General features: G+C 48.5%; 1 protein-coding gene across 1 annotated transcript in view; it reads left to right on the forward strand.

Annotated features, from left to right (window-relative positions):
- SEPTIN9 (septin 9) overlaps window positions 1–27,477 on the forward strand; it is a 73,831-nt gene that overhangs the window by 16,688 nt on the left and 29,666 nt on the right. The window contains exon 2 of the mRNA XM_065415340.1: window positions 21,451–21,642. Coding sequence (XP_065271412.1) covers window positions 21,483–21,642 — 160 coding nt within the window. The 5' untranslated portion in view covers window positions 21,451–21,482. The remainder of the gene's footprint in view (window positions 1–21,450; window positions 21,643–27,477) is intronic.

Consider the following 27,477-nt stretch of genomic DNA (forward strand, 5'->3'; position numbering starts at 1 on the left):
ACACCCACACGTGTAAGTGGCTGTGCAAGGTGCAAGGCAAGAGAGAATCAGGCCCAGTATTTTGGAGGCGATGCAATACTGACAACGTGTCCCCTTGTGCTTAATGCAAATCTGTGACGCTTCTCGTAAGAACACGGGGGTTTGCCCAGAATTATTGCTAGCCCCAAAGTTTTGAAAGAGAGGCAGGATGATCTTGTGAATTATGACCCTGGACCGGGGTGCAGAAGTCCTGGGTTCAATTCCTGGATCTGCTATAGATGTCCTGTGTGACCTTGGGCAAGTCACTTAATCTCTATGTTGCTCACCGACAACTGGGGATAAGAATCCTTCCTGCCGCTAACCTGTTGTCATTTTGGGCAGTAAGCTCTTCGGGACAGGGACTGTCTCTTCCCATCTCCATTTATAGAAACTAGTATAATTGGGCCTCAACCTCAGAAGCCTGTAGGTGCTACTACAGCACACATGTGAGAGGTGGTCGTGTTGCGGTATAGGTGATTCCTCTGTGCCAGTGATGCTCTGACTCTGAGCCGCAAGTGGGTCTTTCATGGGTCGCTGGAGCCTCTTTACAGCGCATGATATTAAAACACACTGTGACTTAATTATTAACCAATCAGGATGCTTTTACTATGTTATTAACCAATTGTAGTTGATAAAATAAGAATACTTGGTCAGTCATTTTCGTGAGAATAATATATGTGGGGATAAATGTAATCTAAATATTTCCCCCTCATACTGTTTAAATATGACTAGATAGTACTGTAGTAAATGAAACCATGAGTTCACATGACTGTGGCTCTTTTGGGTAATATAGATTGCTAATTTGGCTCCTGAACCACTGAGGTCTTGAGTATCACTGCTCTACGCAAACAGTCTACAAATAACTTTGATGAAATGTACTGTTCTAAATACCCAGCGTGTCTCTTTGGTAGAGTCAGGGGATGTCTGTTTTTATAGTCTTTGTGCTCGGGTGCTCATTCTCCCCACCCTTCAATCATTTTTCCGGGTGGGCTCTTTGTGTTGCCTCTGCAGCTGAAACAGTAAGTGCACTCGAAAGAGCGTGTAAGAGTTCCGTGATACGTGAGCTACCAGTCCCACGGTATGTGATTTACCAGCCACGATGCAGCATTTGTAGATGCGCTACAGTGCTTGACTGGTTGAGGGGAGAAACTTTTTCTCCAGTTCTCTGCTGCTCACAAACAAGGCTAACATCACAAACCCGAGTCTGCATGGAACAGTGAGGAAAGTAGTAAGGAAACAGACTTCAGTTTCAAATATAACAGGTTAGCCAAGCATGTTGTGTCCCCCCTCCAGCAGCTCACCCACCCAGAGGATAAGTACTTGCTACTGCTAGCCGTTCATAGAGTTACTCCTTTAGTTCAAGGGGTAGAAGTCCATGCTGTTTGGGTAAAGATTCTGGTTCAGTCCCTGCTCGTGATCCAGAGTAGGGACGTTTCACAAGCATCCAGGAGATGGTTGTAATCCTCAGTGTGTGTAATTGTTTTAATAATAGTTAAGTGTAGAGTAGCCACCATTTATAAAGTCAACACACATCTGAGAGACCTCACTGATTTCCTGTTCTAAGCAGAGATGGAAAGTGCAGCATCTCAGACACAGCTGGGTGCTAACTTGGCACATGATGGCTTTTCAGTGGCAACCATTTTATATTGATAGCTCTGTGTTCGAAGGCCCCGATCCTGCCTTGCCCGAAGCCCCGATCCTGCTCTCTTTGAGGACATTGACTTCAGCATGAGCATGACTGAGCCTTACATCAGCAAGGCCCTGTCACGGTGCAGGTCAGCCTGCTGGCTTGCATGACCCAGTCCTGGCCCTCAACCTAATGCAAACCTGGAAGGAGTTACCTTAAAAAACGACGGGCCCAGCTGCTACTGGGCAAGGCCCTGTTTGGCATCTAGCATAGGATTTTCACTATTAAGGAGATTAAAACACTAATGCCCATTGATAGGGGTTCGAGCTTTATTAAGTCATAAAAAGTGGTGTAATCCAGCTGCAGCGTAAGCAGACTGAGGCTGGATTTCCGGCCTCGGTTTCAACACAGTGACGGCACTTTCTCAGCAATTGTTATTTGCGGCAATCAGTAAAGTGAGGGGCCGGAATCAATCCTGTCCACCCTGTTTTACAGCCCGTTTTCAGAGGGATACATGCCAACTTCTGCAGCATTGGCAGCCCGGGGAAGAGAAGAGAAGGGAAGGCAGCCATGGGGATGAGCAGGGTTAACGTTGCAATCGGCAGGGACCTACCACCGGACCAGGGAAATAAGGCGGCTCAAGCCAATTCTTAGGGGAGAAGGAAAACAGAATGTGAGTTATAGAGCCTGCCACGGACAACAGAAATCAACAGAACAGGCACAAAATGCTACTTGAAGACCAGGGGTTTAGGCACCAATTGGGTTTGGGTTTCAGGGCCTTTGGCTGATTTTCGTGCTGAAGAGTATTTCATACACAGCTAGGATCCCAGAGGGCTAGTGGCATAGCAGCAGCTCCTTTGGTCTAGTTATCAGAAATCTGTCTAAGGGTTTGATCTTGGAGGGGAGACTGCTGATGCTGATAACACGTCTGATCTGTGTGTTCTCCCTGCCCCGTTTCAAAGCAGTAGGGGCGCACAGTTTGATCTGTCTTCACCTCTTCAGTGTCCTATGATCCTGGTCCTGCAATGTACTGAGTGTCTCCTGGGATAGCTTAAAAAACAAAAAAAAAACCCTGAGGATCAAAGAATCTAAGCAACAGTATCGGAGCCAAGACAACCAGGTCTCAGAACAAGGGAGCCATCTTGGCTTTAGTCTGGGGAAGACAATGGACTTTGAGAATAGAGGAAGGAGTGCCCCTACATTAATTTGCTGAGCCAACCAGCCTCAGCACGTCTCCATTTCCATGGTCTGTGATATCTGCTGCAGAGATAGCAGACTGGCAGGCAGTGCCCACGGTGCAGTGACCACTCCGGAAAAGTGCTGGGCACCAAAGCCTTTTCCATTCATCCCAGGACCTGGCCGGTTAGAGGATAGCGTCCTGGCTCGGACTGCCTAAGTGCACCAGTGCAATGACAGCAGTGGTGCCAGGCATTCCAGCCTGGCCATTTTACATTGCGATAATCTCCAGGAATCCCGCCTTCCTGTTTGCACTGGGGGAAGTGGAGGCTGGGGAGGCCCTTCTAATGCAAATATTTGAGGATGGAGGCTAGGTAATGTTGGGGGTGGGGTGGGATGGAGGCTGCCTTTGGGTTTGTTTACTGTAGCAGACTGCTGTGTGGTTGAAATAATCCAGGCTAGGGTCCGTGAAAAGGGCAGCCAAGGAGGCAGTTGCCTAGAGCATCAAGGTGAAAGGGGCGCTCCCAGGGGCTGCCCGGCTTTGTATTCCATCCTGCTAAAAAGTCCCTGCTTGCTGCCATCCCTTTAACTATGAAAAGAGCCTCTGTTCGCACAGCAGGCCCCAAGCCCCTATGCCACTAGGCACCCAGAGGTGAAGTGCCAGCCTCACCCCAAGGATGTTAACAACATCCTGCTGCCAGTACAGCTGTGAGGGGACCGTAGCTCCTGCTGGCACCCTGGGTTGGGAATGCAGGGGCAGGACCAGCAGGCACGTTGCCCAAACTGAAGCGGTGATGCTGCATCAGGAGGTACCGTCACAGCACGCAACTCTCTTTGGGCGGTTTTGAATGTGGAGTCTGCCCTAATGCCCTGTGTATACTTGTCAGTGCTTTTTAATCCTGGTGGAGCCACAGTGTGATGGAACCTCCCCTCCCCCCGCCCCCAGTGTATATGCAACCATGTAAAATGGGGCTTACTCCAGTGTGATTTACCCTGGTAAGTGGCTGAGGTAAGTTTCACTGTGCAGTGTGTCTTCACTAGAGGCAGCTCCAAGTCCATGGATGTCTAGACAGGGCCTGAATCGATCTCTGCTGCTGACGCTGTTTCTCAGTGAAAATCCCTGCTAAGACGCTGCCATCCCTGATAGCCATCTAGTCCAATCTCTAAAGCTGGCAAGCACCCTTCAAGGGAAGTGGTCCCTATCACTCCATTGAGGGCATGCACAGTATACACAGTACAAATACAGGCCCAGCCAGCAAACGAAACAGCTTGGAGGGCCTCTCTCAGAACAAATGTCCGGGCCTTTTCAGGTATGTCTACACTGCAGTTAAACACCGTGGCTGGCCTATGTAAACAGGCTTGGACTGTGGGGCTGTAAAACTTGCAATGTAGACATCTGGGCTTGGGATGGAGCCTGGATTCTGCAAGGAGAGAAGGTCCCAGAGCTCATCCTCCAGCCTGAGCCTGGATGTCTACACTGCAGTTTTACAGCCCCGCGAGTTTGAGTCCGCTGACCCGGTCAGCGGCGAGTATTTAATTGCAGTGTAGACATGCCCTTTGTCGTCACAAGCCTTAACTCTCCAGGGGCAAAGTTGTTTGCAGTAGGACTACTTTGAAATTGCCCTGCAATGCAGCAGCCTCCCTGGCACAGGCAGGGCACTTTCTACCCCAAACGGGTGGGGTGAGGGGTAGGGAGAGCATGGGGTGGTCCATCTCATTGCAGGGCATCCTAGGAGGACGGGTAGGCATATATAAGATCCTGGTAAAGAGAGTTATATGCCCTTTCAAAAGCGGCCCTGGGAGGAGGGGTGGAATTCTGTTGACTGTGGGGATGGTGGCAGGGAGCAGTAGGATAGGAAAAGGAGAGTGCTGGGAAGCGAGTCCCCTTTAAGAAGATGTGTTTGCAGGCTGACTGCAGCTAATCAAGGGGGAGCTCACCATCAGCACAGAGCAAGGCAAGTGGAAGGAGTTAGTTGATTAGGGGGAGGAGGAAATCATTGCAAGCTGACTGGAGGAGGAGAAGCAGCCCCAGCAATAAAAGCAGCCCCAGGGTAAGTTGCTGTTTCCTTTCTTTGCCGAGGTTTCTGCTTGCATTGTATGAAGTGTTGAAGGCAGGATGGAAGAGGCTCCTGGTAGCCTGTGCAGTGGGCTGAATTCACAGCAGGCTTCTCTGCCTAAAGCACAGGGAGGTATTTTAACAGTACTGTATCTTAAAAATTCTGGAGTGGAGTAGCTTGATAGCAAAGTGTCTGAAAACCCATGGGAGTCCCTTAGTTAGTGTAATGGATCCAGGCAGGTGGGGTCAGGGAATAGCGGCTCTCTGTGTTTTAAGGGTTTTGTACCACAGGGGCTGCCAATACTAAAGTGTATAGAACTACTCCATCTGCAGGGCCTGAGACAAAACCCCCTCAGATCACATGCAAGGTTCAACTGGTAAACACTTAACACAGGGACCTCTCCCTCCCGGTTGTCCTCCCTTGTATTTATAATTAATTAGCTCAACAAGATGAGCTGTTGTTTCTTCTCCCTCCTCAGTTGGAGCCCTGCTTACATGCCCAGTATTGTTTGGGATGGAATGAATAGGAGGTTGTATTCCTAGCAGGAAGATGGGAAAGCCTCCGTGCCGGCTAGCACAGGGGCTGCTGTTGGAATGAAGGGGAAGCAACTGCTACAGAGAGGTCAGGCAACCCAGATGGTAATGTGGGGGGAAGCAAAGGGGGAATATGTGCTCTGCTGATCTCGGTGGGCCAGAGGTGTTCCATAGCCAGTCCAGGACTAATGTACCCCTTGTATAAATGAGTTCCCAGACTGTAACCCTAGCCGGAGCAGCACTCTTAGTAGCAACCACTGTATTCTAGGCCTCCCTGTCTTGTCCTCCTCCTACATCCTGCTGCTTTGACCTCTAAACAACAGGGAGGCTCCCTGGACATAACTCTCCTTATTACAGGGGTTTTAAATACCCCGCAACAGCTCATTAGCTGCCCTTGAACCCCTGCCAACACTGATGCCTGTGGCTAGTTTTTCTCACCCAAGTGGCCTTGTAGAAGTCATTGGGGCTGCTCAGGTGTAGGATTGGGCTAGGTTGTGCAACCTGCTTTGTCTGTGCCTGTAGCAGCTCTTACTCTGACGGTAACAGTGCCTGAAGCTGGGCAAAGAGAGATGGGGAGTCTCTTCCAATGCCGCTCATATTTAACAACCTGCTTACTCTTTTTTCAGCTAATTTAACTAGGGTCTAGGCAATTACTTCACTTTTTAAAGGGAAAAATGGGACTAAAATTCTGCAGTTAAAGCCGTAACGCAGGCCAGCACCGGTCTGTGTCCTTTCTCTGTCCCTCCTCTGCTGACCTCTGACTCCTGGAACAGGAGTACGTGCAGAGGGGCTCTTCTCCCTGGGGGGAGGGTGAAAAGCTTTGTGTCATTCATTTAAATAATCCCCCAATTACTCCACTCCTCTTCTCAGTGGGGAGTAAAGTAGCTGGCAGTGCAAAGTGTCTTTCTAGATATAGGGTGTCTGGGAGAGATGGCTTTTTTCCTGTATCCTGGCCCTTGCAGGGAGTTCATTGATCCGACCAGAGAGGATTTTAGGGTATGACTATGCCCCATCCTAGCTGATGGCTCTGAATGATATTATACAAGTAGGACTTAACTGCACTTCTCAGCTGCACCTGGCTCCAGAACCCACGTTCAGAGTGCTGAAGGCTGGGCATTCTGGGAAATCAATCCAGGGATGTTCAAGAGAGTTAAGCCATGTGCCATAACTTAGTTTTTTCTCTTGGAAACCACCTTTGAGTGTGGGAAAGGGGAATAGGCTCAGTGACAACACATCTTGTTTTCTGATGTCTCTAGAAATGTTGGCTTCCTGCTCCTTTATCTGCCACTTGAGATGTACTCTCCTGTGGTTAGAGAAAACAGGGCATGTGGTTTCCTGTCCTCACTGAGAGGACTGGTGCGTGGGTTAGAAAGATGTTGAGTCCAGCAAAGTGAGACTGAGTCTTAGTAGCTGATGCATAGCAGGAGGGTAGATGGGCAAGACTTATATGTCCTGTTGGAAGGCTCTCCTTCCTTCTCAAACAGTCTGAGATTACAGCATTTCCCAAAGTGCAGAATACAACTGACTGGCTGGAGACCTCTCAATTGTTCTCCAGAATCTCAGTTCTAATTATTTTAAAATACTAGCTGGAGACTGTCAAGAAAACCTTCAGCACGTGAAGCAAGTGTAACCGAGGCAGAGACCTCTGCCTGAGTTTGCCGAGAGCCTGAAACAGTAGCTTTCCAGTGTGAATGGCCCTATTCATTTCAGGGTGTGCTAACTGAGACCCCAATGACGATACTTCGATTGCAAACAGAAATGGTACAGGAATCCTAGGTGAGGTTCTCTAGCTTGTGTTAAGCAATAGGTTGGACCGTGGGATCAAAATGATGCCTTCTGGCCTTTAAAAGAGGAAATTATGAACTCTCTTAACTATTGATCATAGAAGATCAGGGTTGGAAGGGACCTCAGGAGGTCATCTAGTCCAACCCCCTGCTCAAAGCAGGACCAATCCCCAGACAGATTTTTGCTCCAGATCCCTAAATGGCCCCCTCCAGGATTGAACTCACAACCCTAGGTCTAGCAGGCCAATGCTCAAACCACTGAGCTCTGCTTATCAAAGCATGGAAGAAAGGAGAGGAAGGGTCATTTTATGAACAACATCAGGGTTTCCCAAAGCGTGGGTAGTGAGAAGGGAGGGCATGTATAAATTAAGATGTGGGGGCCTTTAACACGTAGCAGGATTGCAAAGGACCTGCCAAGTGGCTTTAGTTTCCTGCAGGGGGACTCCCTTTCCAAAGCTTGGGTAATGCTGGGCTGCGGGAGTCCTCCACAACACCTCTAGGCGTGGCATTTCTTGTAGGTGGATTGAAGGGAATATATAGCAGTTCTGGTTGTATCACAGCTTCCTGTGGGGAACTAGTGGCTACTCCCATCCCTTGTGCTGCCACGGCAAAGTTATTTTCTTTCCTCACTTGTGTATGTGTTTTTTGGTTTGTTTTTCAGTCTTTCCCTTCAGGCTCTCTTTTTTTTTTTCCTGTATGTTTGTTTCCTGTTTTTTCTCCTATTTTGCTCAGTCTTTTAGGTCCGTCTCTTGTGCAAGGGCCAAGTTCTTCCTTGCCATGTGCACTACTGGTAGATCATGCTTTTTATCCCAGAGACAGGGGACAACCCTGCCCGAGTCACAGGGGACTGAGCACAGGAGCCATGGGACACAGCAGAGGGCAGCTGGTGCCCCGCAGCGTGGAGTTCCCTAGCTATAGAAGCCAGCTGGAATGGTGAACAGCAGTTGTTGGGATTAGTGTGAGTTCCTCTCCTGGGAAATGCTCCCATGGGATAGTGTAGCGCTGACAGGGTTAAACTCTCTTACTGTCACAGAGCCTCCCTCTGGGGAGAAGCAACAGGAGGAGAGTGGGAATTGCGAAGCAAGTTGCAAAACTTCTGCTTCTCTTGCAAATGAATGAGTGAGAGATGAGCCTCAAATGGCCACTTCCTGGTGAGGGAACAAGCAGTGTGGATCAGGAGGGTTGGAGCCATTTAACCCAAGCTTCTCCCCAACTCAGTAACTGAATGTCTACACTGCAATTAAACACCCACGGCTGGCCCTGACCCTGGCTCGGGCCATGTGACTGCAAAATTGTGGTGTAAATGTTTGGGTTGGGGCTGGAGCCTGGGCTCTGGGACCCTCCCTCCTCATGGGGTCCCAGGCCTTGGGCTCCAGCCTGAGCTTCAATGTCTACACCGCAAGCCCAAGTCAGCTGACCCCAGGCCAGCCATGGGTGTTTAATTGCAGTGTAGACATATCCTAAAGCAGTGGCTCTCAACCTTTTCAAATTACCATACCCCTTTCAGGAATCTGCTTTGTCTTGCGTACCCCCAAGTTTCACCTCACTTAAAAACGACTTGCTTACAAAATCAGACAAAAATACAAAAGTGTCACAGCCACACTATTACTGACACATTGCTTATTTTCTCATTTTTACCATGTAATTATAAAATAAATCAATTGGAATATAAATATTATATACTATACCCTGAAATGTAAGTATAACACAATGTAAACAAGTCACTGAATGAAATTTTAGTTTGCACTGTCTTCGCTAATGCTTTTTATGAAGCGTGTTGTAAAACTAGGCAAATATCTAGATGAGTTGATGTATCCCCTGGAAGACCTCTGCATACCCCTAGGGGTACACTTACCCCTGGTTGAGAACCACTGTCCTAAAGGATCAGGGGCTCCCATTGTGTCTTTAAGCAGGATGTTGTTTAGCTTGAGTTCAGTTCCTTTCTGTGCACTTTCGAAGTGCCACATGCTGGATTGGCAGGTTGAACAACTCACTCCGTAGCAGCATCTGCATCACCAGTGTGCCTCCCCACCTGGGAATGAGAGAAGAGGCCTGTCTGCAGGTTCACTTTTGGCCTGGTTTCTCTGCAGAGGCTACCAACACAGGCACCTCTTTGGGATGGGAGACCCCCCTCACTAGGATCTGGACAGAAACCATCACCTTGATCAGTATATATACGGCAGCTGTCTGGTCATCTCACCAATCGACCCAGGAGGCAGAGGCGAGATCCTTCTTCCGTTTCTGGCTTATGGCTTTTGTGGTGGGCATAAGAACTTGAAGCAAGGGTAACCGATGCCAGCTGGGGCAGATGCCCCTGCAGAGAGTCTGAAACGGTAGCTTTGAGGCATGAACTGCCCCGTTCACTCAGCTGCCCAGTCCTCTTCCACCTCTGCATCAGATGGTCTAAAACCAAAGCACTGAAGCATATTTCTTACTTACCTTTTGACTTCATTGTATTGCCTTTGGCTTCAGAGGTTCTGCAGACAAGACTCAGAGTGCTCCTAATTCAGGAGCAGCCGTCTTCGCGGCCATCCCTCTTCGAGACTGTCCAATGGGGTCATGCTTAGCGTCTCCCATGTGGCGTCCCTGGCACCAGGAGCAGGCCCCTTGGCATTCGTTTCTTGTGGGCTGTCTGTATTTTAGTGGGTGATTGTGGGGAGGAAGGGGAAGAAATGCTGTGGAGGGGGAAAAAGGCCATGAAATAATTGCCTCGCGGAGTTAAGTGCAGTCTGTGATGACCATAGAGTTCTCCTAATCCCCATACATTCACCCATAGTACCTCTGGACATACATTCTGGCTTGATTTTTCAAAGGAGCTTAAGCAAACATGGGGCCCAAATCACATGGAAAGTCAATGGGAGTTAGGAACCTCCCTCCTTTGAGAACTCCTGGCCCCTCTGCTCAGGAAATGCCCGAGCTGCAACAGCAAGCTTGGCCTAGGATTGAGCTGCAGGATGAAGGTAGGGGACCCAGCCCCTGTGCGTGCTGTCCTTGGTCCATGCTGCTGAGTCTGTCTCTAACCAGCTGAGTGCTCTAAATGCACACTCGGGTTCTAAAACGCATCCACGCCAGCGATGGCATCATGGGATTGCGGCACCCAACAGTTCAGAGGTTAGTTGGCCTTGGTCTGTACTGCTCTCGTAGCCATTTGTGGATACCTGACCCGGAGAAGCTGTTGCTTTTCATCCCCTCAGCCGACTGATACTGTTGGTTCAGCGCTGTGCATCCCACATGCGTGATATGACGAGCCCACTCGACAGACCTGTGTGTTTCCCTGTCACACCCATGCCTGAAATGCCAAATACAGAGAAAGATACATTTGTAGCAGCTGGTAGCAACTCCCCCTTCCCCTTGTGGGGTCTGGAGCTTCTTTCCTTCGCTCTGGTAGCTGTAGTTGAGAGGAATCGCCAGGAGGTAATCAGGTGCTAAGTGCAAACTGAAGATTGAAGGCCAGCAATAGAAGGAAACTGTGGGGAGAGAAATGAACTCTGTGGAGCGGAAATCCTGCCTGTGCAGATCTCCAAGAAGAAGAGGGGAGAATCAAGTTGTCTTTCTGCGGCAGTTTTATACCCTCCAAGGTGTACAAACCTCTGTGCTAATCCGAGTGAAGAGTGTGACCCGTCTAGAGACCAGCGCTCTGTACTAGGGGAGGGCGGGAGTGATTAACTGGGCCGCACAGATCCCACAGAACAAGGCTCGAGGCCCACGAATGTCCCAGTGGAAGGTGCTGTTGCTCCTTTAGAGGTGCATGATGGTGCTTCGGGCAGTTTAGCAGCAGTGCTTCTCCTGGCTCCTTTGAAAGGGAGAGTTTGTTATGGGCCCACTCTTCTGCCTTTAGCTCCAGTAACCTTGGCAGAGGGGGCATTTTGTAGCCAGAGACGTGCATAGCATATGAAGGGTTAAACCATGGCAATACATAGGGATGATGCTGAATCATGTTGCATGGTTGGGTGCTGCACTCTGACATAGCTGTTGTGTAGGACTTGAAACCAGTTTCTCTGGTAGGGCTTTAAGCAACATCCCTCAGCTTGGCTTCAGTCTTTAAGGGTATGTCTACACTGCAATTAGACACACACTGCTGGCCCATGCCAGCTGACTCGGAATTGTGGGGCTTGGGTTAAGGGGCTGTTTCATTGCGGTGTAGATGTTCAGGCTTGGGCTGGAGCCCAGGCTTCTAGGACCCTGTGAGGTGGGACGGTCCCAGGGCTCGGGCATCTACACTGCAATTAAACAGCCCCTTAGCCACGTGAAGTATTATATTACATTTGTTGGTTAAACCTCTTTATAAAGGGCAAAGAGGCACTAATATTAATGGTATAAATAGGGGTATATTGCAATATGATACAGGCTAAATTAGAGGCTACTGATTGGCTAAGATTTAGAAAAATATTACTTTTTCCCTCCCCACCCCAAGTTCGTTAAGGAGGAGAGGCTGAGGAATATTAAAAGTTTTATTTTTAGGTAGTTTTGGCTAGCTTTTGCAAGCTATTTTTTTTTTTTTTTTTTTATTGTTTCAGTATTTATTTGCCTTTACCTTCCAGGGCTTCAATATAATGGTAGGTGATTCAGTGTAGCCTTGCGGCAGTCTGGTCCATGTATATTGAAGCCCTGGAAGGTAAATACTGGCTTTCTGGGTGAATGGGAATAGAGAAAAAGGCAGAACACAGATCCACCACTGTAAAGTAGGTGGCTGTGGGGGGAATGCAGGATAGGATGGTAGCAGGGTTAGGGACAACAGGGAACTGGGGATGAACAACCGAGAAATTTAATCTCTCTTCTTCCCCTAATCTCACATATGGCGCGCTAAACACCAATCCCAGGCTTTTTAACCGGCAGGATAGGGGAATTACATTCGCTTGTGGTTTGGACGATGATTCCCTGCCGAATCAGGGAAACCAAAACAGGCCGGATCCCCTCCTCAGCAGCCTTAGAAAGGGGATACTGTGGGATCCTGGGAAGGGGCTTATTTGGGTCCAACCGAATTTTGACTGGTTGAGCCGAAGCAATACAACCCACTTGATTTGCATGGTCCTCCCATAGTGATGGGGGGACTTGGGCCAATATTTCCTGCTGGGCTGGGGAAAGATCCGAGCTTGGCGTCTCCTTTGGGGAAACAGCCTGCAAGACCCCCAGGACCTCCTGTTGGGAGGTCTCAGGAGCCTCCCGGAACACCCCCTTTGGGGTGAAAAAGATGGAACAATTTAGCTTACAAAAAAAAAATGGGTTAGTGTGTTAAAACACCGATAAACTGTAATTAATGCCACATTAGGGACCATTAAGTTCACGCTGTCCTTATCCAGTTTTCAAATTACATATTATCTCCGCCCTTAGTGCAATAACCCAAAAACTTCTAACAAAAAATGGTATTAAGTATCAGCAAGTCTAAAAAGGCATTGCAGTAAAATCTAACATGTTCAAAAGTTTAAAATTTTCTAAATAACCAGCTCACGGAGGTTCAAAGCAATCTTAAACATCAGGTGTGGCCTACTGCCCTTACAAACACCTCAAAAGTACCATCTAATCTGTTGCCATGAAGACATACTTAAACATTTTCTGGGTAAAAGTGCAAACGTTCACAATGCTCATTTCAAGCATAGGGGCCGGTTGGAGGGGTGTGGGCTCCCACATACCAAATCCTGCCAGGTCTGTAAAAAGAATGCATGTAAAATTGGGTAATTCACCAAAACATTTAAAAAAATAAACTTCCTGGTATGCCTAACCAATTTATAGTCAGTGCTCCTAAAATAACACCTAATATCTAAATAAAATAAAAAAATCAATAAACACTCTGGCCATTAAAGTCCCCACAGCTTCAAACCCCTTCCCCAGGCCCTACTCTTCCCCGTCACCCAGCCCCAAAATAACAAGGCTGAACTCAAAAAAGTTCAGCACGCGCTGGAAGCTAAAACAGAGGTTATAGGCCCACTTAGTGTCAGTACCCCTAGCATTAACTCCCTTAAACATGCCGGCACCAATCTTAGCACTCCCAAGCTGGCCAGTTCACGATCCTCAGCCGTGTCCAGCAAAAACAAATCTTGGTGATGCCTACACGGCATCAGAGTAGGGAAATTGTGGGGGAATAGGCCTGGTTGGCCTCCCTTGCACCGATCAGAACATCGGCAAAGACTTGTCATGTAGGCCCGCCCTGCAGGCCACAAGCCTGAACCAAACTAAGTGTCGTGTTCTCTGCCAGTCTCGGTCAAGGGTCATGACCAGAGGAGGGAGGGGGGCCAAGGAGGAAAAAAATAAAAAGCCCCAGCAGCAGCACTAATAAAATATGTTCATGGCTGGTAAAATAATATAACCGCTTGTGTAAAGCAATAGGTAACTTTAGCTGAATGCAAACTGACTAAATGCATCTTCTCCTTTGGGTGATCTGTGACCTCTTCCCCCCCCCCCCCGTGATTCCAGCTAAATGTAAGGTAGCCAATCATAGTTCTCTTCTGGTTGCTCTGTGACCTCCCCGAATTTCTAGCTAAATGCAAAACTAGCCAATCGTGTCTCTCTTTTGGGTGCCCAGTAACCCCCCCGGTGCACTATCGGTAACACCCCGAAAAAGTAACATACACCCTACCGAGAATGTACCCTAGCTGGTGCCAAGTTTTAACCGCATCAGGCTTCTCAAGAAGCCCTCCACCCTAATATGCACCCAATTCTTAAAAGATGCCGGAAAAGGAAACAAACCCTAACTCTCTTTATTTTTGTAAATAACGTATAATTTGTACTATGTTTGCGGTTTGTAAAAATAAAAGAAGCCTGCAAGCTCTGATCGGGGGTGTAGTTTCTAACTGCAACCCCCAACGCGTTGGTATGTATTGCAATAAACTGGCCTCAGGCTTAAGTCTGTAAACTAAAATCAATGCGTGGGTGTCTTTTTCCACGACATAGACATACCCTAACTCTGCCATTCCTGATGAACGCTTTCCTTGCATGGAGCGCCTCTCAGACTCCTCATAAATAGAGGCAGCATGATCTAAAGGGTGGAGCAGGGAATTTCCAGCTTAAAGCCATTTAACCTCTGTGCTTCCATTTTCCTGTCTTTAAAATGGGGATAATTGTGTTTATCCCCCTTTGTAAGGCTCTGAAGAAAGTCACCTGCAAAGTGGCGGGAATCCTGCAAATCATCAGTGGGGCCACTGTACTATCAAGGCGCCAAAGGAGCCCTCAAGGAAAACAAGGCTATTACAGAGAAGCTCAGTTAATTCTTTGCATAGGCCTTCACTGCAGAGGATGTGAGGGAGATTCCCATACCTGAGCCATTGTTTTCAGGTGACAAATCTGAGGAACTGTCCCAGACTGAGGTGTCAGTAGAGGAGGTTTTGGAACAAATGGATAAATTAACCAGTACCAGGACCAGATGGTTTTCACCCAAGAGTTCTGAAGGAACTCCAGTATGAAACTTCTGAACTACTAACTGTGGTATGTGACCTATCACTGAAATCAACCTCTGTACCAGATGACTGGAGGGTAGCTAATGTAATGCCAATTTTTAAAAAGGGTTCCAGAGGCGATTACAGGGCGGTGCCTAACTTCAGTACCAGGCAAGTTGATGAAAACTCTAGTAAAGAACAGAATTATCAGACACATAGATGAATACAGTATGTTGGGGAAGAGTCAACACTGCTTTTGTAAAGGGAAACCATGCCTCACCAATCTATTAGAATTCTTTTTTTGGGGGGGGGGGTCAACAAGCAACCAGGCAAGGGTGATCTAGTAGATATAGTGAACTTGGACTTTCAGAAAGCCTTTGACAGGGTCCCACACCAAAGGCTCTTAAGTAAAATAAGCAGTCATGGGGTAAGAGGAAAGGTCCTCTCATGTATCAGTACCTGCTTAAAAGATAGGAATAAAGTATTAGTTTTCATAATGGAAAATGGTAAATAGATGGGTCCCCTGAGAATCTGTACTGGAATTTATGCTGTTCAACATATTTATAAATGATCAGGGGAAAAGGGGTAAACAGTGAAGCGACAAAGTTTGCAGATGATACAAACTGCTCAAGATAGTGGAGTCCAAAGCTGACTGGGAAGAGTTACAAAGGAATCTCACAAAACTGGGGAGTGGGCAAGAAAATGGCAGATGAAATTCAGTGTTGATAAATGCAAAGTAATGCACATTGGCAAACATAATCCAAAATATACATGCAAAACGATGGGTTCTAAATTAGATGTTGCCACTCAAGAAAGAGAGCTTGGGGTCATTATGGATAGTTCCTTGAAAATATCCGCTCAGTGTGCAGCTGCAGTCAAAAAGCTATCAGAATGCTGGGAATCATTAGGAAAGGGATAGATAATAAGACAGAAAATATCATAATGCCACTATATAAGTCCATTGTACGCTCATACCGTGAATAGTGCATGCAGTTCTGATCACCCCATCTCCAAAAAGATATATTGGATTTGGAAAAAGTACAGAAAAGGGCAACAAAATGATAAGGGGTAGGGAACAGCTACTATCTGAGAAGAGATTAAAAAGACCGGGACTGTTTATCTTAGAAAAGAGAAGACTAAGCGGGAATATGACGGAGGGCTATAAAATCATGAATGGTACAGGGAAAATAAGGAAGTGTTATTTACTCTTTCATATAACACAGGAACCAGGAGTCACTCGATGAAATTAATAGGCAGCAGGTTTAAAACAAACAAAAGGAAGTACTTCTTCACCCAACGCACAGTCAACCTGAATAACTCATTGCCAAGAGATGTTGTGAAGGCCAAAAGCATAAGTGGGTTAAACAAAGAATTACCTAAGTTTATGAAGGATAGGTCCATCAACAACTAGTAGCTAAGAGGGTTGGGGCTGCAACCCCATGCTCTGGGTGTCCCTAAACCTCAGACTGCCAGAAGCTGGGACTGGACAACAGGGATTGATCACTCGGTAATTGCACTGTTCTGTTCATTTCCTTTGAAGCATCTGGCATTAGCCACTGTTGGAAGACGGGATACTGGGCTAGAGGGATCATTGGTCTGACCCAGTGTGGCTGTTCTTACATTCTTATGATTGCTCTAAAACCTAGGGTACTAGAAGCAACTCTGACTCTAATGGGAATTCAGTCAATATGCACAGTCTACAATTGCTCTCTTCCTGGCCTCCTAAACACTCTAGGTTATCTCTTGAGCTGTGAATGGTGCATTGCCTGTCCATTTTTTCTAGGCCCACATTTCTCCTCAACTACTTGCTGGCTCCCAGGGGTTCCTATGTCTTTGAATGAATGCACTCTGCTAACTAACTGCAGCTGCCTGTGCATGGACCTGCTCTTAGCATCCAGCTCAGCCCCGCATGGGTAGCAGGTGTGCTCTCTGTGCCCGAGGTGAGCTTTTCATGTTGATACACAGATGTTGAGTTTGGCTTGCGTCCGGTGTGTGTGTGTACGTACTGCTATCAACCATCCCAGGGTCTCTGGCAAACTGAATTCCTGCACAGCTGTACTGGATCTTGTTGCTGCCTGTAGCGTAGCACTTGGTTTATTTTGTTCTTGCTAGTGCAGTGACATTCTGATGATCCCCCATCCATGTATCTCTGAAGAGCGCAAACAGCATGCAAAGTAACATGCCATTTCGTCAGCTAGGTGTCACCACAAAACTCATGGGAGGGTTGCACCTGGTTATCCCAGGTTATCCTCAACTAGAGGAAACAAGACATCTGTAATGAGCTGGATACTATGTATCACTACCCTTTCCAGAATGCAGTTGGAACTGCTTGGCTGTGTGTCAAAGGCCCTAGACTGAGATTTTCCTTTAGCGCAAAGGGGTAGGGGCTTTTGGGGCGCAGAGGCATCTGAGATCCGTCTTAGCTGTTGCTATGAGTTCTCTAGGTGGGCAGCATAGTGACAACCATGAATTTCTTAGGCAACCACAGATTTGCATCAGTATTGTGTAGCTTAGTACATGCCCGCTTCTAGCACTCAGAGCTTCTGGTTAGTGGTGTTGATATGAGTATCATGGAAAGTTCTGCCGCTCTGGCACTGTTACCATGATCAAGAAGATACGTTTTAAATACTAACAGGAAATCCTGGCAGCATGTATTTACAGCCAACCACTGCATCTGTTCAGATTTAGTTCTGAGACTGTTTTATACATGTTTGGCGAGAACACTCCCCCAGCCATAATGGAAAGATCTGCCTGGAGAAAAGCAGGAGAGCCTATTGTTCCAAGAGCTGCTGCAGGCAAATTACTCATGCTTCAGAATGTCAGAGGAATCCTGGATACAGATTGGCTGGTGAGAATAAGGCCAGGACACAACCAACCATGCCAAAGTGGGACGCTCGAGTGCACCTATTGACGATGACTTTTTGTTAATTAATTGCTGGTTATTAAAGGAACACTGTCAATTTAGAGTCACACTTCTTAAAAATTGTTCACCTACATTTGCAACAAGTAACATGTATGGCTACTTGCAGCACTGGTAAGTCAAATGAAAAAAATATTCTCAATTTCTTTGTTACAAAAATCTCTCCTGTGTATTTGAGAGCACTGCATACAGAGTTGGTGAGACTGCTTTGCCCTGTAGGGTCAGTAACCTTCCCCTAGTCAGGTTGAGCTTTCAGACCACAGCAGGAGGAGAGAGAAACATTTAAAAGAAATCCTTTCCGATCACATTTTCTTATAGCCTGGACCAAGCAGTTGTGGAATGAGCTGCTACCTAACTGCATTGCCATACGCTAGCTGGCAGCAAGTCATTACGATTTGCACCAACAGGATGTTGTCTGCGTTTCCTCTGATGTAGGGCTTTTATCTGGTCTTCTGAAACATGAGCACCTTGGCGTAGTCAAGTGTGGACTTGTGTGAGTTGGGTTGGAACATCCCAGTTTGGTGTCTCTAGTCCATTCCCTTGCACCATATGGCGGTTTGCCTTTCTGTTTGCCAAGCACAGACCTATGTAGCAATGAATGTTGCATTCTCTCATAGCATTGCAAGCATTGTTAGAAGCTGGGTGGGTTGGAGAACGTGGGGGCAGATACTGTAGGTGCATTTCCTTTGCTGCAAATGGAGAATAACTCTCTTCTCCAGATATTTTATTTCCTGGTTCTGACTCTTAGAGTACAAACAATGCGGCTTCTTTAGTTGAGCACAGAGAGTAAACTCCAATTTCTTTGCTATCAGCTTTCTGCTCCAGGGCTGTCTTATTGCTCCCCAATCCTATATGCTCCCGTATGTACATGAGCAATCCCCACAAACCACCCCAGAATCGTGCAGGTTTAGGGTTCAGTCCTACTGATCTCTTACTAAGCTATGCCTAAAAGGGTGCTTTGTGTTATTGTTTCTGTGACTGCAACAGTTAAACCCTTACATAGCCCAGTATTTCTCCTAGCGGGCGCATTCTTTCCAAGTGGATTTGTTTTTTCAAGTGGTATGTAGGATTTTTTTCCACTCTTGGCTTTGCCATTTTGAAAATGGCACTAATTCAGGATCCATGGAAAGACTTCTGGCTTGCTGGGTCTATAATTTTGCAAGGAGCAGTGTTGGGGCCAGCAGCCCATTATCAACATGGCTTTTTGTGGCTTTGGTACAAAGCTATGCTTTGAAGGAACGTGCCGCTACTGTGCATATAAAAATTGGTGTGTGTTCTCTACTGGATCTGTGTCTAACTCTGTTCTCGAGAGCATGGTATATTGTGTGTGTCTGGTGGTTTTTTTGTTTTTTTAAAGTTCTAAGTCATCTAAATGCATTTGTGCTGTCAGTTTGTATTCTGCAATGTAGGATTGAGTATGTGAAATATGTGCTACTTGGGAGAAGTGAATGCTTCCCAGTGCCAGATCCATGTGAGTCCTGACTGTCTGGCTTACACGAGGTTACAAGTTTTTGTGGCTCACTGGCAGAGAGGAGATGGTGGATGTGAAAGTGGCTGTGTTTGGATGTAGGCTTCTTTAGTTCAGCTAAACTTACACACACACACACACACACTCAGTCACACACACATGTTTTTGGACTTAAGGAGGGGGGGGGGGGGGGGAAGCACCTAGCACATCATAAAAGGCCAAAAATAACAGCAGAGTGAGGCAAACAAGCCAGGAGCGGGTCTGATGTCATCCTCGCTAGGCCTAGCACCAGTGAGGGAGGAATGTGTCCAGAGCCTCTGAGATTTCCCAAAAGGCATTGATTACCCCAGAATAGAGAACAAAGCACTGGCCCTAGGCCAGGGGTTCTCACAACAAATTTTTTGGTGGCCTCACCAAATCTTGCTGGTGGCTGCTCTGACCATTTTTCCTAAAATGCTTTAGGAAAAACAAATAAATATGCACATACATATGTCCAAATCATTGTAATTTATCTACGTAGGGGTTGGTTTTTTTGCAGGCTCAATAATAAAAATAATGTACGGTTGTCTCTATTCTTTACTGGACCTAAACAGAATAGAAACACAAATAAGGTGCTTTGAGCATTCTTGTTTTTTTTCTTGGTGTTTCTTTTGCTTTACTTGGTTGCTTTTTTTGTTTTTGTTTTGTTTTAAGACTTGCTAGCCACTAAGTGTGCTGTGAAAAGTGATATTAACAAACATACAAATATCATTTTCACAGCAGACTTACTCAGCCCTGGCAAGCCTGGGGACAAATTAAGCCCTGGGTATGGAGGCAATGGGGGCACTGGGGGAGGCTAAGGAGGGGTAGAGGCTAAGGGGGTTGAGTTCGGGACCAGAGCCTGCCACCACGCAGCCAGGGGACAGGGCCTGGAGGCGGAGCCCAAACCCCCTTGGCTGGAGCCCAACCCCCACCCCGGGAAGGTGGGGAACTCACTGGCTGCCTGTTCCTCCAGCTTGTGTCTCTCTCCAGAGGATGGCAGGGTCCAACCACTGCTGGTGGCCCCTGGGGAGGGGCTGCTGCTTTGCTCCCCCTCTCCCCCATCCAATCACCACCCAGGAGGCTGTGGCCACAAGAAAAGCCCCTGGTGGCCGCATTGGAGAAACGCTGCCCTAGGCTGCAGCTTCCAAGACCCAGGCTGGTGTTGGGGGGCGGTTGAACATCCTATAGGGTGGCAGCTTTTTGGCTTCTACTGGAGTTTTTCTCTAAAAACTGAACTTCTTTGGCTCTCATTGCAGGCTCTGGTTCCCTCTGGGAAGGGAGAATTCATGAGCGACTTTAGTTTGGGCGGCCCAGAAATAACACACTGGCCAATCGAGCAGGGTTATCACGTGTGGATTGGAGATGCAGTTTAGCTATTCCCCTTTAATTTACAGGGTTTCCCTGAGCAAGCCACTTCCAAACAAAGTGGGGCACACTTGTGCATTTTGTAATTGCCCTTTAGCAGCTTAAAGGTGCAGTGTTTCCTTACAGGTCGCATGAACCTGCAGCTCTGTTAACATGTGGATGTGGGAGTTACTAGCCACTTGTTTTTTCTTTCTACACAGACTAATTGAAGCTCTTAATACCCACATGCTACTTCCTCCCCCCGCCTCCACGTACACTCTTAATAGTGACGATACCATGGAACGTTACTAATTCTCCCTCTGCTACCAGCAGAACTACACCAGTATAATTATCTCTGCAACTATGCAGTGTAAACCAGCACCCCCACCCCACCTTGTGTGGATGCTCTTTCAGGATTTAGAGTGGCCTCTTTTCAGCCTAGCTTTTGTCTCTTTGGAAGCAGTTGAAGCAAAACTGTAAGTGCGGTATAATACTACCACTATGGCTGAGTCGGTAAATTTCCCCACGTAGACAAGCCCTTAGTAGCAGGGTCTGTGCTGAGATCTCATCTCACTAAGACTTCATCAGTCTTACTAAATATCCTGACTAGGACACTTACAGGAAGGTTCCTTGGCTCTGGAATTCACCTCCCTCCTTGCTGTGATTGATTTGCATCATCAGATTTCTGATGATCTTTGGGATATGATGGAAGAGCAGCCTGTTCTACCAGGCAGCTCTTGTGAATGGAGGGTGAGGGGGAAATGGATGGGGGTTGGGAAGATATTGCAGGAGGGGTCTCTGGTATGGGCCTGGTTGGACAACCTATTATTCCATTTTAAATTGCTTTAAATAAGCTTTGTAATGTGCCTAGACCCAGAGTTGGGTGCAGTGAATGGTAAACCAAGCTCACTGCACTCCAAGGAAGCACGGTCTGTGATGCATTATCCATTTTTAACCCGTCTGTCCCCTTCACTTGCAGTGATTGGCTAGGTTAGTCATTGCCTCATGCTCAGGGCATCTCTTAACTTCCAAGCTAACGGGCAAGAGGGTGTTTGTTGCCATCCCCTCCCGTTGCTCTGCACTCCGCGTTTACTTCCCAGAGTTCCTCACTGCTCTTCCTTCACTTCCACAGGTCCAGAGGCAGTTCCCAGTTACACGCCCAGCATGACGGACACCCCCAGAGATGCTGGCCTCAAGCAGGCGGCACCACCGCGGCCCGAAAAGCCGGCCCCCGACTTCAGCTACGTTGGGATCGACGCCATCCTCGAGCAGATGAGAAGGAAAGCCATGAAGCAGGGATTTGAGTTCAACATCATGGTAGTTGGTGAGTTCCCATCAGACACTGCTCTCCCAGGAGACGCCGGCTGCGCTGTGCTTGGTGGAGGACAAGCTGTTTATTTTATAGCTCCTTGGCAGGATTATTCTCCCTGTAGCTTCTACAGGAGCAGCTTCTAAGATTTAATGCTGGGATTTTTGCATTAGGAGTCAGCAAACTCCCCTTCCACTTTAAGGGGCCTGTCTTGCTGTCAGTTGTTAAAGTGCAGAGTGGGTTGGGATCAGTGTTGCCAGGCATATCTCTTAGCATTTAAGAGTTTATGTGCCCTTAAATCTAGTGGGGGCTCTCCACGGCCAGATCCCCGTGGAGTGCCCCCACTTGTGCCGTGGACCAAGGAGTCTTTCCCCTCTCTGTTCCTGTTTTGTCCCCAGTGCAGTGGTTTGATGGTATAAGTGGGAGGCCAGGAGTAACTGCATGATTTCAACCTCTTCCTGTGAGTATGTACAGCTCCTAGCACAATGGGGCCTGGTTTTCGATTGGGGCCTCTAGGTTTTACTGTACTACAGACAAACAAGAAGTAAGCAGTGATTCTGCCTGCGGCACCTCCTGCTGGTCATCTTGGGAATTAGCTCTCCAGCCTCTGTAGCGCCCTCTGCAGGCCGGTGTCCCGCTGCCGCTTGGCCCCCGTGTCCCTCCTGGACCCCGGATGACCCTTTCTCTGGGTGCTGCCCCCAGGCAGTACCCTCACCACTATCCCCACCTTGCCTCAGTATTTGGCTACTGCCAGTCACCATCTAGCCCCCGCTCACTGGGGCAGACTGCAGTGTCTCAGCCATTCATCATAGGCAAGGGGGGTTTGGACCTGCTGCCTCGGCCTACCCGTGGGCTGCCCTCTGCAACCCCAGTACCCAATTGGCCTTAGACTAGGCCGCAGCCTGGGGTTTTCCAGGCCGGAGCTCCCCAGCTCCCTTGGCCTTTCCCCAGCCCTGCTCCCCCCAGATACCTTCTCCACTCCCTAGCAGCCAGGCCCTTCTCCCTCTACAAACAGAGAGAGTGTGTCTGTGCTCCTGGCTCAAGGTCTTTTTATAGGGGCCTGCTGTGGTCTGTTTGGGGCGTGGCTCCCAGCTGTGCTTACTTCCCCAATCAGCCTGGAAGCTGCTTGCCCCAGCCAGAGCCCTCTGCTGGGCTGTTCTAAGCCCCTCAGGGCAGGAGCGGGTGACCACCCCGCTACACTGCCCAAGTTGTACGGAGAATTTCCCCAGATCTGCTGCATTTACCAGGGGATGCCAGGCGCTGTGTGAGATGGTGCTGCTTGTGAAACAAGGCCTCAGATCAAGGCTCTTTCCCTGAAAGGCCTGGGGAGAGGGGGGGAGAGTGCAGTTTACAGGTGGGGTGTACGAGGCTGGAGATGAAGAGGGGTGTGCCGGAGGGGGGCTGGAAACCAACACCATTATCAGGGTCGTTGCTGTGGTGTAAGCAGGGCCTGTGCAGCATGGCACAGCGTGGCCCCGGGTCTCTACTCCCCTGCAGCTGAATTCTTGATGTGTTATGATGAAGAGGAGGGGCTGTCGCTTTGCGCCCCAGTTGCCTTCCCTTTTCCATTGCTGTGTGGGTGAGGCACAAACCACTTGGCTCTCAGAGCTGGACTGGGGGTGCAGCAGCTTTATAAGCAGGGGAGGAAATAACACTGAACAGTCACTGATGTAATTAAAGGACCCCAACGGGGCTGGCCTCATTTTGAGGCTCCTCTGGCTGGACCATTTGCCAGCCTGAGTGGCCTGCAGCATATAAAAGCTTCCCCTGGGATCCCAATATGCAATGTACGCTGGGATTATAGCATCCCTGGTGCTTGTGGTATGTGGGCAAGGGGGAGGAGCTTTGCTTTTCCCTCTGGCCTTGTGAATGATGAGCTTGGTGCCAAAATCTGATAAGCCGACAGACGTTCTTGAGCTCTTGTTATCCCTTTGAGACTGCAGTGGATAAAGGACAAGGAATCTGGAGTCTTCCTTCGGTCCCCCGCCATCCCCACCACCACAACCCACCTGCCCTCACTTGGGGGCCACCGGTTTCCTTACTGCTGCTCTAGCTGCAGTTTTACTTCTGTGGTTATCAAAGGTTCCGTTTGATAAGCCTCTAATGTAAGAGGTTTACAGCTTGGCTCTGCCGAAACTTGCCTCAGGTTAAAGCTGTCTGCCTCAGCAGATAGCAATTGAAATCCGAGCACGTGGACTCCATAGGTTTGGTTATTAAGGGGGAGGCTTTACAGAAGAACAAACTTTGAAGCAGCATCTGTCTATAAAAGAAATGAGCACAGCCAGTGCGATTTGTGCTCCCTGCGCTATCCGTGTGTCTCTGTAGAACAGTCGTCGATGCTCCGTGCTTTGCAGTGGTACCCAGATCTAAGCAGCTCAGCTTGCAAAGTTCAAGGTGGTTTGCCTGGCCCCTGAAACTCAGCCTGGGATCTGGAAGTCAGAACCCATTTGACTAGGGTGAGCATATGTCCCATTTTGGCCAGGACAGACCCCCTTTTGAAACTCTGTCCTGGATGTCACGACTCTGGGCATTTCTCCCATTTGCTCTTGCCCTAGGGGAGGTGCAGAGGAACGTTCAGGTAAGAGCAAACGGGAGAAATGCCCAGTTTTGCCAAAAAAGTCATGATTCCCATGATAGTGGCTCGGGTGGGGGCAATGCCAGGCCGGGCCAGCCCCCCACAGCTACACCCAATGTCCCGTTTTCAGTTAGGGAAATATGATCACCCTACACTCGACTCCTGCATAATCCCCAGGAATAAGGGCTTGCAAAGCGGCTTGTCCCCTCCTCAGTTCCTCTTGAGCAACTGTAAGCAGGACTTGGCCAGGCAAGTGTAGATAAGTAGTCTCAAAGGTGACCGCCCCGTGGCAGGGTGCAAGGAGAAGAGAACACAACACTGAGGCTGCGTGGAGTGCAAGGCCTCTGGCATGGTTTTTTTTCCTGTCCCTCAGTGCCTCCTGCTGGTGGGGATGGAGCGGGACAATGTGTGCTCACCCCTCATGGTGGAGGGTACAAAGCGCTGTTTATCCTGGGCTGGTGACACACAGAAGGAAAGTCTGGGAGTCGAAGACTACTGGAATGGCTTGGCTAACCTGCAGCGTGTGCTGTCACTTTCCTCTGACGTCCACACCCCTGGGAGCCTGATTCTGCACCTGGCTTCCCTGCCCCCAACATATGTAGCTCTCTTGCTCTCTCTGCCCTCATCCCTTTCCCACATGCACCTGGACAGCCGGCGCCTCCTTGCCGGTTACCATGGTTAGCCCCAAAGAGCTGTGCAGCGAGCCCAAAACCAGGTCTGGCTCACAACAAACCTAGAACTTGGGTCAGAGTCACTAAGGCTGGTGAGCCTGAGCTGGTTTTGGGGGGTTACAATAGCTTCTCCCCAAATCAGCTGCAATTTGAGCTGAGTTTCTGTCCTCCAAAGATCAAGATTCTTCATGAGATCTGAAGTTGCATGATCTGAGACCCATAGCCCCTGCCAGGCTGGACTTGCTTCTGCCCTGTCCTGGGATACCCTGAGCTCACAGCTTGGGGGTGTTGCCCTGTGGTGCCCAGGAGCCACAACTCTCCTCTTGCCATCCGAGGGCAGGCTGCAGTGGGAGGGCACCTCTTCCTTCTGCAGTTCTGGTGGTGATGGGAGACTTTTAAGAGGGGCCCGGACTTCCATGCCTCACAGTGGCTGGAAAAAACTGTTGTTTCCTTGGCAAGCTCCCGGCTGAGTGTTCACATGCTGGGGAATTGTGGCAGCCTAAACAAGTGCTGAAACTCTCTGCTGATCACAGGAAAACACAGGGTATGCACCAGAGCGGGCGGGCGGTGCTCAGTGCATGTGAATGGGAGGGTAACCCTTGCGATGGATCACTGAGCTTTATAAGGACAGGTTGGACAATCATCTGTCGGAGATGGTCTAGGGTTAGCTGGTCCTGCCTCAGGACAGGGGGCTGGACTAGATGGCTTCTCAAGGTCCCTTCTAGCCCTACAGGTCTGAGTCTGAGGCCCCAGGATGGGATCTCCCATGATCCCCTCACTCTCTCCTGCCTGATTAAATACCACGGCAAGTTTGGGAGAAAACAGGCTTCCTGAATCTGTACAGATAAGGGCAAGGGGATGGGGCAGCTGCTTATTTCAGGGCTCCCACAGAACTGAGGTATTACTTTTGGGTTGTGTGTGTGTGTGTCTCTCTCTCTCTCTCGCTGAATCTGGGAGTCTTGCCATGTTCCTGAAACTGTCTGGAAGCCACCCACAGGTCTCTGGTTCGGGCAGATAGAAGGGAGAAATGAGGAGTAGCCAAGCAGTTTCAGTCCTTCTTCCTGATGGGCTTAGTCTAAAGCATGCGCTCTGTGGAGTCCATTTGAATGCAGCTGAGTGGGATTCTCGGGGTTAGCCTAGTCTTCTGGCAGTGCGGAGCACCCAAAGAACCTGTATCGGAGAGAAACTTCCCAGGTGACTTGCTTACAGGAGCTGAAGAGAAGCACGCCTTCCCTGGACACGTTCTTTCCAGTCAGCTCTTTCTTGGTCCGTCCTCTGCCTTTCTTCATTAGTGCTCAGCTGGGCAGCCCCACAAAGAGCCAGACAACACCTCACTGTATTGCCCAGACTCTTATCTAGGTATAATATAGCCCCCACTCTGGCATTTGAGCACTTGCAAAGACAGGAGCTATTATCCTTGTTTTACAGCTGGGGAAGCGAGGGGCAGTGAAGTTAAGTGACTTGCCCAGAATTACACGGGAAGCCTGTGGCAGAGCTGGCAATTGAACCCAGTTGTCCTGTGACCGTCTGGTGCCTTCAACACAGGACCATCCTTTCTGTAGAGCAAATCTCTCTGGGGACCTTTGCCACCATGGGCACTACTAATGTCCTCTAAAATACTGTTGAGAGCTTCAGTCAGATTCCTGGAAGTGTTTAACTCGTGGGTCAGTCTGGATTTACCAGAACTACTTTAGTCCCCTAATCCCTGCCACTAAAGTGTGGTTACAGCCAGGAAAAGGTCTATGCAAAAAATGGCTCCTTACTCCGGGGTATTGAGAAGCTGCAAAGTAACTACTTTCCTGAACAAAATCAGCATAGTATGTACTGACCAGAGATGGCCAAAAAGCTTCGCATTCCAACCTCTGTCTCTGCTACCAGCTCCCAGGAGCGGCTCTTCTCTAGTGTTTTTCACTCCAGCTAATTAAACAGTGTCAGATGCAGGAACAGACTAGCACAGGTTGCAACAATGTATCACCTCTTAATTAGAAGCATATGAGAAAAACTAACAAGATCATAAATAGAATACCTAGATCAGCCTATTTTGTTTACAGTTCAGGCATTGTTAACCCTTCTGTTGCTTGATGAAACTCTCTGCAAAGGGCAAAACACTTGAACTGTATTTGTTCCCTGTGTTTCTTTTGCACCCATAGCTGCTCTGCCTACTGACAAAAACAAGACTTCCTTCTGTTGGCACGGCTAAAAGCAGGTGGGGAGATACTATGGGAGAGCAAACCAGTGCAAAAGGTTTTGGGACCTGTGAGCTTCCTGGATGTTTGGGGGGAGGGGAAGGGGTGTATTTTGATCTTCTGGGTCCTGGAAGGGTGGGCGTGGGGCAGAGGCTGGGACCTCTGACAGACTAAGCTTACTCTGAAGTGCTTTTGCAAATGTAGTTAGAAGCTAGTGACCCCGCTCGTTAGCTGAGGCTTGTCTGACAGCATTTTTCCTAGGAATTTTCTAGCACTAGCATTGTGCTATTTCTCCTGGAACATTGATCTAAACAACAGAGATGGTTTTAGCCCAAGCTGCCATGTGCTGCCCAAATCTGGCCCTTAAGAGAACCTCTGATCCTGTTAAATGTGACTGATTTCTGGGGCCAGAGCCAAT

Source organism: Emys orbicularis, chromosome 13 (genome assembly GCF_028017835.1).
Source record: "Emys orbicularis isolate rEmyOrb1 chromosome 13, rEmyOrb1.hap1, whole genome shotgun sequence".
Classification (NCBI taxonomy): Eukaryota; Metazoa; Chordata; order Testudines; family Emydidae; genus Emys; species Emys orbicularis.